This window comes from Boleophthalmus pectinirostris, unplaced genomic scaffold (genome assembly GCF_026225935.1).
Source record: "Boleophthalmus pectinirostris isolate CB_2022bp ecotype Guang Dong unplaced genomic scaffold, ASM2622593v1 HiC_scaffold_7, whole genome shotgun sequence".
Classification (NCBI taxonomy): domain Eukaryota; kingdom Metazoa; phylum Chordata; class Actinopteri; order Gobiiformes; family Gobiidae; genus Boleophthalmus; species Boleophthalmus pectinirostris.
The window spans coordinates 22322817-22344739 of NW_026571473.1; the positions used below are offsets into that span (position 1 = coordinate 22322817).

The 21923-nt window shown below is 40.0% G+C and overlaps 1 protein-coding gene across 2 annotated transcripts in view; it reads left to right on the plus strand.

Moving 5' to 3' along the window:
* plpp3 (phospholipid phosphatase 3) overlaps positions 1-21923 on the plus strand; it is a 33687-nt gene that overhangs the window by 5181 nt on the left and 6583 nt on the right. The window contains exons 2-6 of one of the 2 annotated variants that reach the window (XM_020918990.2): positions 10514-10668; positions 15232-15324; positions 15409-15596; positions 15686-15743; positions 20722-20898. In XM_020918990.2, the coding sequence (XP_020774649.1) occupies positions 10514-10668; positions 15232-15324; positions 15409-15596; positions 15686-15743; positions 20722-20898 (671 nt within the window). Of the gene's footprint in view, positions 1-10513; positions 10669-11171; positions 11330-15231; positions 15325-15408; positions 15597-15685; positions 15744-20721; positions 20899-21923 lie in introns of both variants that reach the window. The other variant, XM_020918989.2, reaches the window with a different exon arrangement.

The window sequence follows — 21923 nt, forward strand, 5'->3', positions numbered from 1 at the left end:
ATTTTGCTTTAAACATTTCTGAATTTATCAGTGTCATCAATAGGAAAAACTGTCTCCTGTCTGGCAGTATGACATCATTCTAAAATCTAAAAATCAACAATATTTTCAGTACTTAGTGAAATTTTACAGCCCATTTACTTTTTATGCAATACTTGAATCTCAACCAAGACATTTACCAGCACAATTTGGCACATTTCTGAAATATTGCAAAAAATATACACCAATTATTATTAATGGGAGAAACCAGAAAAATAAAAAGATAATCATTCTTGTCAACCTCTATGTTGGAGCCAAATGATGAAGCCTTGAGGGTGAGTGTGTAGATTAGTGGCGTGTGGGTGAGCACGCGTCCCGTGAGGTTTGGGAGAGACAGAGAGCCCAAAACTGTCATTATGGCTTCTCTTGCCCCACTGGCCTGTGTATATGTGTGTTTGTGCGGAGCATGTGTGATACAGCTGGTTTCTGTCTATGTCCCCTGTGGTTTGTGCGGAACAGCTCCAGGCACAAACTGGAGTGACTGTCCCAAACCAGACACATCGATCTGGGCACCTCTTGTTTCACTGTCTCCATTCTGAAATAAATAAATGACATAAAGAAACAAAGCCTTGACATTAGATCAGAGGTGACTTATGAGTTTATGCTTTGATCACAGTGCAGCTAAGCCTGTGTCTATATAATCATATGTTTTTCAGTACTATTTACACAAACTGCAATCACTGGGCACGTCTCGAGTTTACAACCATGCACTTTTGTGGCTCTAAACTATCAGATTATATTATATTTTACTAATCTCTTTGTTTAAACACAAACATTTAGGACTGAATAATGCTGGAAAAAGCTGTCAACTGGCATATGTAATTCTGAGCTGGGACACAGATTGAGAAGGGCTGCTCTCCTCCAACCCCAGCATGCAGGCTCCATGACGGTGCCCAGTACAGTGTCCCATCCTGGGCCTCCTCCTGCGGTTCACTGCCCTCTCTGTCTGTCACTTTCTCTCACTCATTGTTCGCTGGCAGCAGGCCTCTGTGTGTGGATGCTGCCTGCATACACAGAGGGGGAGGGGCCAGGCTCATTTTTCTGTTTTACTCTGAACAATAGGCCTTTTGATGCATTTCAGAGCACTTTGTTTCACTAACGAGCTCCAATAAGGCCGCAGCAGACAGAAGGTTAGTATGAGGTGCTGGGAGAGTGCCCCTCTTCACTGGTCTATCACTGGTCTATCACTGCTTTATGGGGCTGCTCCATTTTTACAGAGCTGTGAGCTGTCGCTTGACTAGATTGCAGGTTGTAGTGTTGTCTCTGATTCTTTTCTGTGCTGTGCAGTAATTAGCTGAGCATCTTTACTGAGAAGGTCTTATCTGCACTGTAGCCACCGAGCTTCATCTTGTCTTGTTTGTATTCACATACAGAAGAAGCTGTCATAAATGTGCACCTCAGGAGGGGACCAGGCTGAACTTTCACACTGCTGCAGTTTTCTGAAAATGACACAGAGCTTAAGATGAGGAAAGTGATGGAGGAAAGTGAGGAATGTTGAGTATTATCCAGACACAGGTGTCAAGTTTCAAAGACTATACAAGCTCTCATCCACAGCACCCCTTTGTCCCAGGAGGCAATAATGCCATTAAGGACACAGCAAAGGAACACCCAGTCAGCCACCCATCCCAGAGCCCAAGACCTGAGGTCGCCCCTGGGCACTGCTCGGATTACCGCCCCTAGAACAGCTGTGCATCCTCCCATTACAGCTGGCAGAGCGCACCAGCATCAGGAATGTGTCTATGACAAGTGATCATTTCAGATATTATAAATACCCTCATGACTCTACACTAAGGCCTGTTTCGCTCCTCCTGACCACAGTGTATCTGAGTCTCCAGTGTTCTGGTCCTGGGGCTGCTCATGTGGTTGCTGTTAAAGGAGCACACAGTATCCACAGGTGCCTGAGTTAAAGCACTGGTTTGTACTGACTAAGCAGATGCTTCATCTGCGGCCCCACAGTTTTCAGCTCCGACACAGAGGGACAGAGTTCAGAGTGGACAGTGCTGAGCTCAGCCGCTCCTGTGTCTGCCTGAGAGAGAGACAGAGACAGAGAGAGAGGGAGAGACACAGAGGAAGGGAAAGACATAATGAGTACATGTGAGGCACACATTAACACAGGACAAACAAAAGACCCACATCTGTAACAAGACTATGTCTTCCTGTTGTTTTAAATTGAATCTTGTATTTTAGAAGCCCCATTGTGTTCAACAGCTTTAAATGATGGAGGCTTTGCCGAAGATGGAATCAGTTATTCAGTGTAACAGTGTTGATGCAGTGTCAAGCATGATCCCAAGTCAATTTGTCTTTACCTTGTACTTTTGTGTTTTTGTAACTGATCCATTGTACCAAAATCATGTTTATATTGGTCCCAAATGGAGAACAAAAGCCCACTGAGCACTGCACACACAAAGACAGTCCTAGAGAGCAGTTGATGGTACAGTACAATCCTGTCACATGCCTGCCCTTTGACCTTTGACCCTCTGAGCACATCCGGGGTCAGGCAGAGCACCTCATCTAACCTCTGCTCCTACATGTCTAGAAGGCCACACATACTTACAGGTTGGATTTGGGCGCACTAAAGATAAAGTGAAGTGTGTGGGCACCTATGTGGAGCTGGAAGTGTGACAAATTCCATAAGATCCAGGCATCCACGGGCCAGCCCCGTATTTAAAACACCAGAGTGCTGCTCCGAGTGTGTGGCCTGGCTAAATGTTGAAACAAGAAGAGGAAATTACAAGCCAATTTGGATAAGTTACTGTTATTATAGTTCATTATGACTCTACAGTGTATAATATAACTTTAAACATGTACTTAAGCCTGCTATCTGTACAGACAGTAGCTTCAAGAGTGGCAGTGACATTTTGGCTCAACAATGAACTGAAGGATTGGGCACCGAGGCACGCATTCTTTTTGATCCCGTTAACTTATCTGATTACAACAAAACAAAACACGCTAGGCTAAGGTCTCGCTAACACTTCCACGTAAGATTACAGCCTTTTGGAGAAGTAGCGTTCAAGCAAGGCCAATAAGAGGCTAATTATGGAGCGTACCAGAATACTCACATAGACATACAGCAGTATAACCAGCAAGGTGTCATTTGACAGTGGACAAATAGGATGTGCTGCAGGGTGGGGACCTGTATGATATGTATGTCAACACTTCTCTCCAGAGACAGAGACAGGGACACATAGAACACAAGTGTAAACGATCCTTCTGTCAGTGGCACATAAAAAGCACAAGTCTCACGATATGCGCTGGAGCCAAATCTGTCGTTAAATGTGAGATCAAATAAAGCAGGATTGGATGATTTGTTTTTTCCCCTTGTATTGATCAGTCTTTTTATTTTTTCTTTACAAAAACAACAAAACAGCTTTCGATATTGATTTTATGAAGATAAACAAGTCAGAGTTGAGGCCAGTGTCACTTCAAACTGTGAACTCTGCACCTGCTACCACTTTTACTGACAGATAAACTGGAAGAACTCCAAGCACAATTTATTTGACTGAAATTATTGCATCTTGATCTGATTAAAATTAAATGAAGTGCCAAGCCCAATATAAACAGTTTGTGTGTGAAGTTGTGCTTATTATACTATCCTAGCAAATGGAAAGCTAGACCAAAGTTCACAGACAACAAATGTAACTTGTGCACCTCACTTAGTAAATAGTGAAATCTTGTCATGTGTTGTTTCCTAATGCCTTTAAGACATACCCTGGCCAAAACATGGGAATCATCTTTCAGAGCACAAAGACACTCTAGTATGCTAAACATACGTCTTTATTGAATGACTGGTTGGGACCCCTGTCTAACCTTCCTCTGAATTGTCCCCTTCTGCTTCTTGGGACAGGTCACATGATATGTTTGAAAGACAGGACAAGGAAATCCTCTATTAGAAACAAGACAATACGTCTTCCTCTGCCCAGCCCCGCCTCCTATTCACCTCTCACACTGAGGTCCTGACAGTCCCGGACGCTCTCCATAATGACAATATCAGTCTAATTCTGCAGTTGAAAACCATGAAAACTCATTAAAATGTCAATAGAAGATCTCCAGGCTCAAAGTCACAGCTCTGGCCAAAGGTTTGATGTTGTAGTCTCAAGGGAAAGTACAGGTGGGGCAGAGGGTATTATTAACCTTTCGAGCTCCAATAAGAATAGCCATTGTTTCCTGTTTTGGAAGGCACAAATGCTCTTAAGAAAGAAGATAATACAATGCAGTCTCGAGGGACTTAAATCTGATTGTTGGATAAGAAAAAGGCAACAGTGCAACCTCAAATGAAAACTAACCGCCTGGGTGAAATATGAATACAACATAACACAATGAACTGTAAATCCCTTATAGTTCAGTGACAATACAATGTAAGCGCACTTTCTAAAGCCTTTTCTTTCTCTTTATAAAAATGAAAGAATTTATGGGGAGCCATATTGGTCTGTAGGGTTTTAACAATAAGCAAAATACCATGATATCATAAAGTCAAAAGTCTCACGATACTATAGAGGGTTAGGGTTAGGCTATATATAAGATTCTTTGCTTAAATTCATTGTTATGGTGCAGTAATAGCTAAAAAAGGGAACTACATACTATCTTTTGTTTCATTTCATTGCAATATGAAGTTAACTTTTCTTAATTCTTTGGCATGAGTGAGTGTATATGTACGAAATATAGCACCAAAAGCTTTTTTAAAAGGAAAAAGTTGATTTTTTAACATTTTGTAAGCATCTCTATAATATCATAATAAATATCATGTTGTGAAATTAATATTGTGATAATATCGCACAGTGAAATTTTCATGTCGTTATTTGGCCAGAAAGTTATTGTGTCTTGTTATAATGCTTTCCAGTTTGGGCTTTAAAAATATGAGTTTGGATTAGGAACACTTTTAGAATTAACTTGCATGTATAAAAATAAGCATAAGCCTTAGATTGTTTACAAGGTAGTTTTCCCATTGCATAAAAATGTCCAATCAGGCTTGGCTTGGCCTGTTAATCTAAATGTTCACTCACTATACCAAATTTAACCCGAAAGCCAATCAAATGGACCCGCCTGGATAATCTCCCTTACACAGAGCACTTTGGCCTTGTATATATGTCCCTGTGCAGCTCAGAGCCTTCAGTAAACATAAGTACACTGTGTGGACACTAATTAAATCTTTCCAAAACATACAAAGCTCATATAAAGCTAAATTGAGCAAGCAGATATACCTCAAAATTGCACGTTTGCAATTGTAGTTTTTACTGTCAAACAAATCGCAAGCACAATACTGGTAATGAGCTACACTTTTCCAACAATATCAGTTAACACCACTGCGCTAAAATGTTCTTTTCTTCTCTCACTTTAAAAACCATGGCAGTCTCCACTCTCCCTGACCTGACGACAGCTCTTGTTAAATAGTTGTTTTTTAATTTAGTGGTGCACCCGGAGGTGTACCGATGGGCCGTCCTACCTCTTTCTTCATCCTTCTTTTATGTTTTTTTTATCTTTCTACTGTGCCACTCCCCCCCTTGTCTCCCTCTATCAGTCTGGGTCAGCGGGCCCTCTGAAGGTCACCCTGGCTTTATCCAACAATAATGAAGGAGGTCATATTTCTTAAGTCTACGTTTGAGGATGAAGATCACATGGGCAGTAAAGATATTAGTTTGAGTAGATTCCTTATGAGTGAGAGACAGAGGCTTTGGTGTTCAATAGAAAACTCATTTACCGCTAACCTAGAAGGTCTTCAGTTTTTGCATCATGTTTTAACCATTCAATAACACTGGATTAATGGTCCTATATTACGCAAAATTGACTCTTGTGAGCTTTAAGCCATGTTAGAATGTTGTTTTCTCATCCCAAACATACATGAAGTTGGAGTTTCATCCACACATGTTTGAGTAATCCTTTATTATCACTCTATCTATTTCTCCAAAGCTCAAAATGCTCTGGTCCACCCTGTGATGTCATGTAGTGCTAGTTTTCACCTTAACATCTACGTTTTACCTTTATTTCAGAAGAGATTGAAAATACCTTTTTCTAATATTATCCAAATTAATTCTAGTAAAAGTTTATGGAGTTTAAAAACATAGTGGAGAACTCTTTGTATTAAAACATGACATCACAAGGTGGAGTGTTTTCAGGCTGAGAGAAGAACACAGCCCAAATCTTCAGGGTTTGAGAGTGTTTATGTGAATGAAACAAATGAGAACTCCAGATATGTTATTGATGAGAAACAACATTATAACATAGATCAGAAAATAGCGTAATATGTAGGGATGTAACAATAACCAAAATATTGTGATATCGTATCGTTAGAAGTCTCACAGTAATATTAGGGACTGTCACAATATATATCGAATTACATGCATGGTTTTATAGTAGCAACAGCTTGTAAACATAGGGAACTACATATCCCTTGATTCATTTCAGTGCAGACAACATGAAGAAAAATGTTTTTGACTTGAATTCTTGGGATTATGATGGAGATAATTCACACCAAAATCTTGTCAAGATATTTTAAAGGGGAAAAAAAGTGTCCTATCTACAATTATATTAACCTCTCCAAAATATCGCAATAAATATCATACAGTGAGAAGCATATCGTGATAATATCGTACTGATAGATTTGGAAAACGTTACATCCGTAGTAATATGTGTCTTAATAAGAAGGTCTTGCCTTATTTTGCCTATTGCACAATGCTGTATATGCATAAATCAAAATAGATTTTTTCGATGGCTGAATTTGACCCCCGAAGTCCTCACGTAACTCCCTTTCACTCGTCTCAATGGAGATTCTGGTTCACGCTCTCTAAAATCTCAGGTATTCATTGGGTAAACTCCTCACTTTCCCATCACTTTAGCTTTAGCACTAGTTAGCATGTGTTTGTTTATGAGGGTTTCCCATGTCTTAGGCCCGTGACCTCCTTTTACGTCTGCTCATTTGCATGTGAATCCCCAACTCCACAAGTAGGCCACTGCTGAGAGAAGTGAGGAGGGAAAAAGAGGGAGAGATTGGCATGAGAGAAAACATGATCTCCAACTTTGTCCAAATTCCAGTCACGTGGAGTTTGAAACAGCACAGCCAGGTTTAACTGTAAAAAGAAAATAAATGCGTTGATTTGAGCGGCTTAGGTTGTGTTTTGTGAATAGGCTCACCCACGTCTAACCTCCTGGTGGTTCCCAGACAGTGGCATGGGTCTGTGGGACGTGTTATTGCAGGTGTCTATTAGTGCCAACCACCAAATACTGACAGCAGACTGTTTGCATGGGGCATAAAAGGTGACTCTGACTAGAGCTTTTATAGTTAAGCAGTTATCTAATGCTGCTGCAGAGCTCACTTAACAATGCAAGACTGAATTTCCACCAAAATAACAAAACTGGGGTAAGTCAATTAATTGCATACATTAAGCGTCTTGACATATCCATTTGTATATGAAAGTATATATTTTGGATAAATAGATAGAGAGATAGACTAATACTTTATTGATCCTGAAGGAAAATCAAAGTTTGGCAGCAGTAACATAGAAACAAACATACATTTATACATAATTTAAAGGGACAGTCTGAACCTTTGGACATTGGACCTTCATTTCCTAATTAGCGTTAGAGATGTGCAGAGATACTTTTTAAAAATATTCCATCTAGTCCTTGTATTTGTAGAAGTCGCTGGTGCTAGGCAAGCACATGTCAATGGCCATAGTTGTCCTGCCACAAAAAACAGTCTTACCCACTCCACAAAACACCCGAAGCAAATCTGTTATAACGCTAGACTGTCAATGTGAATGTCTGTGTCGACAGAATAATTTTAGAAGTAAAACCAACTTTGCATTTGAAGAATTTAGATCCGTGGTTGTACCTCCTGATAGAAAGCTTGGCAGCGGTGGACTGATATCACCGAGCACCTGTCTTACCGGCAAAGTAAAATTCCGCTGCTGCTGAGAAAATAGTCCCTCAACATGCAACGATTCATGTGATGCGATGTTAGTTTTATTTCAAACATTATTCTATCAACACAGACATTCACATCGACAGTCTGACATAATAATAGATTTGTTTTGTGTGGGTAAGACTGTTTTTAGTGGCAGGCTAACTATGGCCATTGACATGCACTAGCCTAGCACCAGCGACCTCTGCAAGTACAAGGACTGGATAAAATATTTTAAAAAGTGACTCCACACGTCTCCAACTCTCTGGCTCACTAGAAAATGAGATCCTACATCCAAAATTCCGGACTGTCCCTTCACCTACTTCCATATACTAGAAGGTGTCAGTTCTGAAATAAAGTGGTAAAATGCCTTAATTCCAATTTACAATGTGCAGTTTCATAAGCTATTGTTTTGAATGTACGTAAATATTAAACATATTTTCCAACTCAAGTGACCCTAGCACTTACTTATATTTCAGTACTATGTACAATTTTGCTTACATTCCACAAGTTAACATGCTCAAAGGATTCATTATAATATCTTCACTTCTAACTGTGTAGTTAATAACAAAATAAGCCAACCATGGCATGTTTTTGTACCTCTGTGTCTTAGCCAGAGTTCACCCACTGATGTTGCAGACACCTAAAACAACACTTTCTCCTTTTCAAGTGGGTCCGGCTGTCTGAGAACTCATGCATAACATAGTGAGTTTGAGGTTTGCTTGGAATGCCTATACTCGCGGTTATACTAGAGAATTATACTGTTTTGCAAGACTTCTCCATAACACAATCTCTCATTCCCAGTGCTGGTGAGATGATGGCCATGGCACCAAATTAAGAGCACTCACAAGCAGATCTGTGCCTTTGACCCAAATGTCAGCCAGGCCCTGTGAAGTTAGCTAACCACACGCACCACATGTTGGAACTTCTAATGTGTAGTCTAATGGAGAATGTATACAGTGGTGTCTATGGGACGCCTGTGTGTCTTGAGAAATCCCTCGTCTTAAAGGCTATAGTCGTCGTCATATATGCCAAGAGTGCTGTCATCTCTGAAAGTGTTCCATAGTTGGGTGGGCTAACTTTTTGTTTTTCTTTCTATTCGCACATGTCAAATCCCCAAGAGGGTGGTCTAGTATGTCAGTGTATTAGCACGTTTGCAGTCCTTTGATTTTGAGGTTTTGACTGACGTAAAAGACTTAGCATGGTTAACTTTAGATGGCTGAAACACAATCATAACACTACTGTAATTAATAGCATTTCCTAATAGAGCTGGACCGATCAGATACTGGTATTGGATATTGGCGCTGATACTGAAAATTTGCTGGATTGGATGCTGGCAGAATATCCTGGTTGGACATGACATTGATGTAAAAAGACTGTTTACTTGTTGTAGTCAGCCCAGAAAGTCTCGCAATGTTTGAACTTTTATTTATACAAAGCTGTGCTGTGGTTGCACGAGAGATAAATCACAGTTACATAACACATTTGGACCCATTTTTTATTTATGTATGAAGAAAATAAATGTTTTCTGTCTCTGCACTAGTCTTGGCTGATATTGGCAGATACTTAAAGGTATAATATCAGAATTGGTATCAAAACTGAAAAAGCTGGACCTGTGTATCCTTATTTTTTAATATAGCTTCAATGTAATCTTGTTGTTTATTGTACAGTTTTATTCCTGTACGATAATAGCTGGAATGGCACTCTCTTCCATATAGCACATAATGCATTGACACTATCCCAATGAGTGTATGTGTGTGTTCCTTTGTCCTACATAATGGACCCCTGGCCTGTGGATGTTGGGTGTATTTGCCTTGGCGGAGGGGGGCATCCCACTTCTGTTAAAAGACAAACCTCATGTCTGAATCACTGGGTGTTACACTGTCAACACGAGCGGCAGGAGAGGATTTGCATAGTCAACACTGTATTTAGACTTCGACTTAGTATTTAGGTTCAGAATGAGTTTGACACACACCTGTGAAAGGATGTGGGTAGAATGTCAGCTCACAGGTAGACACGTACATGATCACAGCAAAGGAACATTTTCTATTGGAGTGTGATGGCATAGTTTGGGTCAGTATGGCATTGGTTTTAGTGTACATAATACCAAGACATGTTCAATGAAGCACATATTGTAGAAAATCTCTAATACTATAGGTGAGCAATATGTCAATATATATGAGAATGCCAAGTTTATTGTTTATAATCCTGCCATTTTACAATCATGTGGTATTTAAACCTCAAATAATACAATTATCATCTGATATATTGTTGCCAGGATACTCCCAAAAACTTCAAGAGATCCAATTTTGTCTAGCGTCTAATATTTTCACACTGCAACCCATTGTCTCCCATTGTTCAGCACTGTAAAGACATAAGTCAACTTCTGCCTTAGCCTTACCATACCAGACTGTGCCATGACATTTATATTGTATCCTTCAAAGAAAGAAAGCATGTCAAGAATCAAATCAGCAATCAATTTTGGCAGATTGGACATGAAGTTGTGTAAAAGTTCAAATGTTAAAAAAAAAAAACAGGTAAGTAATTGGCATGCATTGACCCATGTATTTGTACTGTACATAGCCATGCTGCCTTCCTTGGTCTTCCATCATAGTCTGTTCAACCCGTACCAGAGGGGTTTCTACTGCAATGACTCCAGTCTGTACTTCCCGTACAAGAGGAGCACCATATCCTCCGCCGTGCTCACCGGTGTGGGCCTAACGCTGCCCCTAGTGTCTGTAAGTGGAATGGGGCAACCACTGAGGAGCAACCACAGCAAAGATTGAAGGATCATGGGGTGGAGAGATGGACAGCAGCTTTGAGCGGCACAGAATATGAAAGCAATATTGGTTTAAGAATTGGTTCAGTGCAGGAGTACTGCAAGAGTCAGTATTCATGCATTTAAAAAAAAATTCCAATTAAAAGAAAAGGCAAAGTCCATAATGGCATTTTATTATGTGTGATAATGTTGGTTGATGTGTAAAACACCAGAAATACAGACTGTCTCAAAACATTAGAATATGCAAAAACTCAATGGATTCTGTGCTTGAAGCTGCCTGAATATCCCCCCACACCCACACACACATTACCCATGATCCTTCAGCAGTGGTGTGCTCCTGGTGCACCCTGTGGTGTGGTTTGTTTATGTCTGTGTCACTGACCTGGTGCTTTTATGCCCTCTGCTCCTCCCTTCCTCTCTCCCTCTCTCCCCCCTGCACTGCCCTGTCTTTGTCTCTTGTAGCTAGCCTGCCTTTCCTGATCATTGAGACTAGCACCATAGCTCCGTACCGGCGCGGCTTTTACTGTTCGGACGAGTCCATCCGGTACCCCCAAAAAAAGGGAGACACCATAAGCGATGCCGTGCTCTGTGCAGTAGGCATTCTTATTGCCATCTTCTCTGTAAGTGCAACCATACATTTTAATATTACACAACACTTCAGGGCTGTGCAATATATTTTGACATTTTAAATTAAATTATACAAACAATAATACAAACAATAACGACTTCATAATAATGCGGGCTACAAACAAACAAAAATCGGTCTTAACCAAGGCGAAATGTAGAACAAGAGAAATCCAAAATGAGGAATTGTCTGATCACTGCAATATATACCGAAGCCCAAAATAAACAAATATTCTTCAAGTTCAAACTACTTTGATTTTACTTTGGACCGTTGGAAGAACTCTTAACACTTTTAACATATAAATCTTTATTCTTATAAAAAAAAAAGTAATATTGTGCAAACTGAAGAAGCTGAGTAGTGAGTATTCACTCCAAAACCCAGTCCAGCTGACAAATTATATTTTATTTCGAAATTATATTGTGCAGCTCTCGTACACCTCCTTATAGCCCCATCACACACGTTTGGGTCGTATCATGCAGCTCTGTCTCTCCATGACTGTTCTTCGTGTCATTCCGAGTCTTTCCTTTGTTGTCTGTATCATTTGAGCCTGGTTTTATGGCTTCTCTAAGAGCCAGTAGCAGTAAAAGGGCCCCCCCAAAGCGACAGTAGGAAGTGTGTGTGGTGACGCGCGCATGCTACTGAGACCAAAGACACTTTTACAGGCTGCCGTGCAGGACCGCCTCTGTGCGACGCCCGTATGTGTCCATACTGTAGCTGCTCTAGGCTATAGGGCTGGCTTATAGACTATATTATTCTCATTATTTCTGCACAGTAATGGCTTTAGTGGAGTGCCAAAGGATTAGGGGGTCCTCCTGTCTGGTGGAAACATGTGCTAATGACATGTCCATTAGAACTGGGACCGTATAGGAGAAATATTTACAGGCAGGGGACTCAACGTGGCGCTAAGACTTAGATTAAGCCTGAGTTAAACCTAGTCGTGCAGTACTATAAAAAAATTTTTTATTATTTCCATTACCAACAGATATTCAGTAAAAGGTTGCAATATGAATTGGTGTCTTGAAGTGCCAGTATTTAAGCTATTAAAATATCCTCTCATACATGTGAGCTAAGCCAAGAAATTTGGACAATTCAAGCATATTAAATGATTAAGCTCATTGCCATGTGTATTGGCTCAATTGCACAAATTTCCCTATGGGGACAATAAAGCACCTTTCTTCTTAGTTTTGTTTTACCATTATAAACTTTATCCTTAGGGCATGAATCAAAGTCATGTATTTGCAATATAGCTAAAAGTTCTGTCTTCCAGCAGAATCACAAACGTGTTAGTATGGCTCAGGTTCTTAGTCCATGTTCTTAGTTCATGAATCGGTCAATGGAGTCTTGATCACCCAAAATTTGTATTAGTCGACTAATTATTTTTAACATTTAGATTATAAGGACTTATATGGGACACCAGCGAAAAGGAAAAGTTATGGAGTGAGTTTGATTTTGGGAAATTAAAATACACAGTTCCTGGTACTTGTTTGTATAAATAGTTGTTTTTGCATGTACTCTAGTGCCAGATCAGATACACACACCGCCTTTTTAGTCGACTAATTGATCCACAGGACATGTCTTTAGTCAACCAAAATTTCTTTAGTCAACCATAGCACTACATATTAGTAAGTGCAGCCAGAGAAAGATAGAAGCCAGTGCAATTTTGTACCATTCCCAAGCCTGGTAAAAGAACTGAGATTTGCACACTTAAGGACATTGATATGAAACCTATGCCAAATCAATAGGACAGTCATCAAGTGTCAATTGCGGTGATTCAAACCAGCTTTAGCACCACTTTAAAAACATACACTATATACAGTAGTCTGACCCCTCCCTCCCTGATGTTATGTGGGGGCCTCTGGTGTTCACGTGTGGCAGTGCTGGCGTGTCTGACACAGCTGCACTCCATTAACAGCGTCTCCTGCCTTTAGCGTACTCACACATCCACGTATCCACGCGCTCGGCTCAGGTCTGCCTATGTTTATCTCCACACTGAGGGAAATCCCAGCGGTTCTCCACTACAGACCTACCCAGACAGACAATTTTCCACTGTCATATGGGCCTATAGTAACTGTAACATTATTTCTTTTTCTAAATCTTGTCGACAAAGGAAAAAGCTCAGGGCAAGCAAAAGAAAGGTTTGATTTTAATGTTGACAAGGTAAATAAACATATCCAAGCAGCTTTACTCCCTTGTGGGTCTAATCTGTAACCCAGATCGAAACAATGATACAATAGCACACACACGCTTATACTTTCTTTGGCGTTGGGCCCACCAGCTGACAACCCCATTGACAGGAGAGCCTCACAATCAGCGTAAACAGACAAACTTAGACCTTCTAACTAAATGTCATTCAAATCATCCTTTTTTAAGTGACATCAAATTTACTCCTGACATAATGATTTAACAATGTCTGTAGGCCAACTATCTAGTCAAAATTGGACACAGAATCACTCAGTAGCTTAAACCACCAGAAAAAAAAACAATGAAAACCCACTATTTTTGGTTATTTCACTACCTTGCCATATACAAAAATTACTTCCTGACTGAATATTCATTTTCAGATATAACATTAGCTCAATTAGCATCAGTTGCAAAAATAACTCTTAATGTTTTCTTATCTTGTTAGCATTGTAAAATCGTTAAGCAAGATTTTTATCAAGCCTATCCAAGTAATGCAAATAACTGTGCTGAATGATATCTAAAATCCCAATATTGCGGTTCGGCCTGACTCCTGGACTCCCTCGATGTTTTGGATCCGGGCAGAGACTGGGCCCTTGTGTGGAGAGAGGAAGGAAGTAGAGATGTGGTTAGCTGCAGCACCCCATCAGTCTGATAGATACAGAGCTGCTACAGTTATGATTGACATGTCCATACCTCCAGGGCTACTGTGGTGTACATGAGGGGGCCCACATTACTTAAAACCACCTGGCTCGAATACTGCGCGAGTCAAAGTTACGCCCTATGACCCCAGACCATAACCACCAGTGAGAGCCATGTTGCTTTCAAGTCAGATTGTATGTTTGGTTTTTGTTCCCCATCATATCCATCAATCCGCCATCACCACTTCACCCATTCCGACTGCCTGAGGGAAAGGCAGGCCACTCTCACTCCATGTTGTGTCTTGGTTTGTCTGTGTGTGTCTGTCAAATATTATCCTGACTTCATGTGCTATGTCCACTTTGAGAAGCTGCTGCATGATACGCACTCAAACTTTGCATGGGTATCAGATATACTGTATTTGCAAGAACAATTATGCAATACTTTTTTATTTGCATTGAGCAGGCTTAACATTATGACCATGGAGAGGTGTAAGTTAGTCCTGTATTAGACAAAATGGATTCTGGTGAACTTTAAGCAGTGTTACAATGTTGTTACCTCCTCAAAAACATACCTGGATTTATGTTTTGTTTCATTCACACATGTTTAAGATACCTTTGATTAATAGTCTGTCTACATCTCCAAAGCATAAAATTCTCTGCTCTACCTTGTGATGTGATGTAGTGGTAGTTTATATAGTGGTAGTTTCAAGTTAACAGCTACCTTTTACCTTAACTTCAGTAGAGACTGAAAATTCCAGTGCTGATATTATCCAAATGATTCTAGTGAAGGTGTTTGGAATTTAAAACACAATGGAGCACTTCCTGTATTACCACATGACATCACAAGGTGGAACAGAGTGTTTTCTCAGCCTAAATATGCAGGGCTTGTGTGTTAAACATGTGAGAATGAAACAAAACACAACTCCAGGCATGTTTGTGATGAGGAAACATTATAACAGATCAGAAATTAGCGTAATATGGGCCCTTCACTGGTCACAATGTTATGCCTGATTGGTGTAATATTTGTTTGTCATATCTAGCTGATGTTCTGTCTCTAATGTTTGTAATTATTTTGTAGATTGTGATTGGAGAATGTTTCAGAATTCATCAGCTTCATGAAGGAACCAAGTCTTTTATTGGTAATCCATATGTGGCAGCCCTATACAAACAGGTTACTATACATTTCATTAACATAGAAACAAACTGCTAATTTCCTGGCTATCTTAAGATAACTCAACTCTACATTATCTTACAGATGGGAGTCTTCATATTTGGTTGTGCTATCAGCCAGTCATTCACGGACATTGCCAAAGTGTCTGTTGGCAGAATGAGGCCGCACTTTTTAGATGTGTGTAAACCAGATTTCTCCACCATCGACTGCTCTATGGGATACATCACCCAGTACACGTGCACCGGAAAGGAGAGTGAGGTGCAGGAGGCCAGGTCAGTATCACCCCATTGGCTTCATTCAACCCAGGAAACTTTATTAATGCCTGAAAACTAAGAGAGACTTCTGTTTTGTTTCACTGTAGGAAATCATTCTTCTCAGGACACGCATCCTTTTCGATGTACACCATGCTCTACCTGGCCGTAAGTACTTATATCTATGTTTGTTCTTTATTTAAATGCATTGAGGTTGTGTAAAAACTATATATATATTTGAATACTGTTTTTGACTTATCTGGTCTAAGCCTCACTCTTTACAAAGACAAAAATCAGCATATAAAAAGTAACACGATAAAGTTATTGGGTTGTCAAAAGTATCGAAATTCAGACACTGATGAAAGTCACATTGACAGGACAGAAATGAACCTTTCCTGAATAGCTACAAAATGATGAGCAGTGTGTTTTATTATCATCAAGAATTGGTATTGAGTATCAAATCTATCCGTTAGTATCGAAATTGAGTTCGAAACACTTTAAAGTATCAGAGATTGAGTTTAAAGTACTCTGCACCCATAAACTTCACCTTACAATGTACAAGGACACATAAATTACTTAATGTCTGTCTCTCCATTGATGATTCAAGCCCCAAAAGTCCCTCGTACACTTCAATTAAAACAAGCATCTTGTGTGAGGTTGGCTCTGACTAATGCTGATGTTTTTCCCCCTTTTTTATAAGAACAGTTAAACAAAGACACACACATTTTACTAAAGGAGGATGGTCTTTATCAAGGGACTGTCAAACTATACAAACATCTGAATCACTTCCTCTGTCCTCATTTACAAGAGCTTGATTATTCTTCTATCTCCCTGGACAGAGCGCGTGCATCCCATGTCTGTTCACTTGCTTCCTTCCACTCCCAACTCCTTGATTCCTCAACAGTTAATCTCATCCGCTGAGGAAAGAACTGACAGAAAACAAGTTGCTCATCTCCGCTATGGCTCTATCCTCTTTGTGGGTGGGGACTACAACTGAGGGAGTGAGGAGCTGAGGCTTCGAGGAGGCAGAGAACAGAAATGGAATGCACCCAAGGACGTAAGGGATGGATGCGCTCCACCTGCTTTGTCTGAGCGCAGCTGGGTGTGCACTTCCTGTCCTGCCTCTGTCCCTCCCACCTGTTGTGGCTGTCCGCTGGGACCTGACTCTCTGCACACTGCACTGATTCAAACAGTCTTATTGCAAATGGCTGCCTGCTTTTTCTTATCATTTATGGTAGAATTTATAGTCTTTATCTATTTCTGTATCTTTTGACAATCCCCCTGCCTCCTCTGTGCATGTCATCTCAATTTCATATGCAGAATTATCTCTCTTTTGATTATTAGACTTAATTTTTCCACTCAGAATAAGAAAATATTACAGTACATTTCCAATATTAGAGCGTTCAGCTGTCAGTTCTTGTGTTATGGGAATTAGTTATGCTAACTTGCTTGAATAAGAGTGTGATTGTCAGTCCCAAAGACTCCAAATTACTTGCCGTTTTCCTGTAAATGAAAATGAAATCATAAAATTTGGAATCCATTTTTTCCCCCCCGTATTAGATTTGGTAGACCGTATTGCCATATTGCAGAGGTGCAGAGGGTAATTCCCAGCCTTTCTCTGACCCATGGCTCTGGTCAGGCCATAGGAACAGATTTGGTGAATGAAAAGAAGGGAAATTTCACCCAAAGCGTCCAGACCACAGAATGACATAAGAGCGAGTGTTCCAGCTGCGGCTATAGCCCAGGACTCCGGCCAGAGGACACCGAGGAGAGAATGAATGTTATGTTTTGGAAATGTAAAACCAAAAACACAACCCAATAGAGGTGGCATTCCCAGTGGAACAAAAATCCACGGCATCCTTTGTTTTTGCCAGTCCTCTTACTTCACATCAATAGTTCAAATTATTGTTTTCATGCAGATTGTGTTTCCATAACAACGGCCACAGCCACAATATGAAACCAAATAAACACCGTAAATCTGAAGCAAATCGCTCATAGCTAGTAATGATTTTCACAAGGCATTTAATAGGCTATTGCTTTACATGAGAAATTATTACATAATAGATCTTAATGTCATAAATGGTTTGCACAGACACAAGTCACATATACACTCCGTAACCTTTTGTATAACCTTTTGAAGTTTTTCACATTTTGAATCATCTTCTGTTTCATTTAAAATATTTTAATAGGATCTGTGAATGTTTAAACGGGGCGAGCCAGGCCAGAGATATGAATATGACTTATTACAGTTTCCCCTAACTAGCCAATCGTAATACAGGGTCTTGCCTTGAAAAAATACCCATGTACTTTCTCTTAATAAAATAATTCAGATTTTTATTAAGATAACTTTCCTCTTCTTGTTTCCCATCTTATTAATTCAAAATAGGATCGAGGTGCAAGGTACTGTATGCATGCATGGTTTTAAGCTTGAAGGACCATTCAAATGATATAATATTTAGTTTTAATTTGTTAATAGTTATTGCAGCTGTCTTAATTTCATCATTCAGAAACCCATGCATAGTTAATTCATTGAAATGTTTTACCCCTATCAACCTTAAGCGTAATTCAGAAAATTGATAGTGACAGTTGTGAAGATGTCGTGACAGTAGCTACTTTAATTTCCTGTAGCTGACACATACACATTTTACTCTGTGGTTTTGCCGTGCATCAGTTACATCCTCATGGAAAGGTGGTGCAGTTATAACCGCAGACAAAGCATGCGCTGTGGTTTCTTATCAGCTATCTTCTGTTTGGTCTATGTTCTCATCGCGTGTCTTTTTTTCACTCTTCACCAGAAATGACCTGAGATGTTTATTAATACCGGATAATTTTAAACAAAGCACATTTCTGCCGCTTTGGTATTGTTACTGAGAAAGCCAAAGTCTTAAATACAAGTCATTCAACCACTGCTATGCATTTCTGTCACAGTGTGGTGTAAACTGAAAACAGGGGACTGGAACAAAACCATTCTTTTTAACACCATCACTTTGAAAGAACGATATGACTGGTCTACATGCCTCTCTAAACCAGTAACCACTTTGTAAATGTAAAGAGATTCCTTTAGTTGTTTTGCTGTTTTGGGGTTTTATTGTTGTTTTCCTCACTTTAAACTATTTGGGAAACAGCAGAGAAACAGAGAGGCCACAGTGTCAAAGTTCCTGAGGTTGTTGTTTGAATGGCCTTGTGAAGGAAGCCGTTTGAAAAGGGGAAGGCGGTTGGGGCATGGTCTTATCACAGACTGAAGTTCTGCTGCTGAATCAGGACGAGCTGGTTATTTTGGCTAGGTCAATGCCCTTCATTGAGATAAATTCATTGACAGGTCTTGTTTACTAAGTCAGAGTTCAAACTAGGGCAGTATGCATGCATGTTAATCATGTCCAACAATGTTATAACTTGTTATCATTTGTTTATCATTACAAACATGAAAGTCATTATTTGAGCATGAGCATATGTTAAGCAGTACACTTACAAATATTTCTATTGCTATTTTAAAAAGAAATGATTTGGATTATTGCAAACTAAGAATTTTTTTTAAGTAATTATGACTTCTCTAATATATCTCGACTTTATTATATTCAAAATCAATGAAATATTTGGTTTTATTCTATCAGTGAGTTACAGCTTTTGACTGTGAATAACAATTTAAAACATAAATCTTATATGTTTTGAATGGAAAAACTCATGTTGTGTTTTCTGACAATTTAATGCCAACTTCAACAATTTTGACAGGTTATCTCTTATTCATTATCATTATTGGACACAAAAGACGTTATTGTTGGCAGTACTTAACCCAGCCTTGTACCTGAGGAAGCCTGATGTTCAAACATGTTCCCCCAGAATGAGGAGTGTCTGGAGGGGATGGGCGTATGTCTTCCCCTGTTTCCTTCTTCTCCACAACAATGATTCAAGTGTCATGGAGGAAACGTGATTTTCAGAGCACTACATACCTCTAGTCTCTCAGAGGAGGAGCTGTGGTCATCTGAAGGTATTGTTAGAATGAGGGGCAGGTCTGGAGCTTTGGGCAGGGCAGACCTTGGCTAAAGCAAGGTTTTTATGGGCTGTATGCATGTGTATGTGTGTCTGCGTGCGTGTATGTGTGTGTGCGCTTGTGCATATGGGAGAGGCAGACAGGAAGTTAGGGCTCAGAGTGAGGTATTACAGGTCTGAAGAACCTGGACTGACCTTGTCTTCACTGCTGTAAGACTGAAAAAGAAATAAGAGTAGCTGTATTTCATGTGCTTTTGCTGGAAGTGATAGGGCATTTGGTTTTAAAAAAAATAATTGTGAGATGAAAACGGGATATGAAATTACAAAAAATGGCTAGAAATAAGGAAGAAAACCCTTTATTTAATGTTGGTGGTCATGCTAAATATATTGTGATGAATTGTATTAATCAGTACATGGAAACGCTGCTACTACTACAACTACAACAAAATGCCATTACTATGACTGGAATGTAAACATACTCAAACTTGAAATAGTCTCTGAACATAGATATTTGGTCTGGTCCTGTCTTGTTGTGGGTTCTTAGTTCCCTCTGGTCAGGGTAATGATGTGGTATTGGCTTCTGCGGTCGTGCCTACAACAGTGCTACAGTGCACAGGCAGCAGCTGGAAGTGTGATAATGTCCAGTGATCCATTCTTATCATGACCCAGAAAATGAACCATGGGGTGCATCCGTTTGTCTTTAAATATATATTGTTTTTTATAAGTTCAAAGTGCTGGAAGGAGCGAGGCAGTCTATGTAAGAGCCAGCTAGTTAGTATTGGAGCGGTCCTCTCTGTGGTCGTCATGTTATTACAGCTGGGGAGTTGAAGCCAGTCGTGTCAGGGTCTTGGGCATTGTGTATGTGTGTGTGTGTGGAGAGAGAGTTCCCATGTTCTGCCATTTGGATACAAAATTATACTCTCACACACGGCACAGGTGCAAGGTTAAAAAGTCAAAATTACAAACTGTGCAGAAACGAATGACTTTGATGAGGATTTCCAGACAGGTGTGTGCGTGATGGGGCATTTCACGTCTTGGCGTTTGATCCAGCCATCAATAACAACCTGTGGATTACATATTATGCTTCGTACATATTTCCTGGAGGTATTTTCTCACGTGTGTGCCAGCTCTGACCCATGTCTGTGCTCTGTGTGTGCAGTTCTACCTCCAGTCCCGGTTCACGTGGCGTGGCGCTCGTCTGCTCCGCCCCCTGCTCCAGTTCACCCTCCTGATGATGGCCTTCTACACGGGACTGTCCCGAGTGTCTGACCACAAGCACCACCCCACTGACGTCCTGGCAGGCTTTGTGCAGGGAGCCCTGGTGGCCTACTGCATAGTAAGTACAGCCTGACACACTTAATATCTGCTTTTAGATGGACACTGGACAATTGTCAGGTATACAGAACACAACAGCAGCATTTGAATCTTTTTATTTTACATGAAGTTAAGCCTTGCTAGCATAAATACTGTAAAAATGTATTCTACCCTGGCATCACACGAATGTTGCTCTGTGGGAATCTTTTTATTTAATTTATACAAATTCCACATGCGCTTCATAAATTTTTTTCAGAATGTTTTAACTAATTGTTCATTCTAATCCATATCATTAATGTAAGATGTGTAGTTCAAAACTGAAATGTAGGCTGTCAAACATTTGATTGGTCGAGCAATTCTGGTTACAAAGATGTCAGTATTTGTAACAATGTAGTTTTATATCCCTTGAATATTAAGTTGGCAAATAGAACAAACTTACTGCCACAGATAGCTGTGGTTTGTATGTAAAAACACTGCCCCTGACCCATTTAAATTCACACCACGTGTATTATAAAATATATATAGCCAGAAACTGCAACCCAAACTTGTTGTGAGTAACCACTGGAGATCTTCCATGTAACTTTTTCACATTTACTGCAGGCATTAAAGTGAGGAGAATCCTATTCCCTATAATGAGGAACACATTGCTTGGAGCCAGGGCAACAGTCTTTTGGATTTGGTTGGTTTTTGTGTGTCTATGTGTAAATCTGTACTCCACTTAGGACTACTTTGGTGACATATCGTAAGAGCCTGTGCCAGAAGATTTTCGTAAGCCTCATCGTTACAGTGGGTTTCATGGAGCCAAGGAAAATTAAATTTGGTCTAGAGGAAAAATAGCAAAGGGAGGGGGAGGGGACAGCGTCCTATAGGCTTTGAAACCAAGAATGATGTTCTTAATTATTTTGAGTTTTTTATTTGGTGGCTCTGTTTCTATCAGCACAGCAGGCAGTGAGCCTTCAGCACACCCATAAGTGACCTTACGGAGCCATCCAAAACAAGAGCCAGTGGAGTGGATTAGATTCATAAAAATCTTTAGGAGCGGAGTGG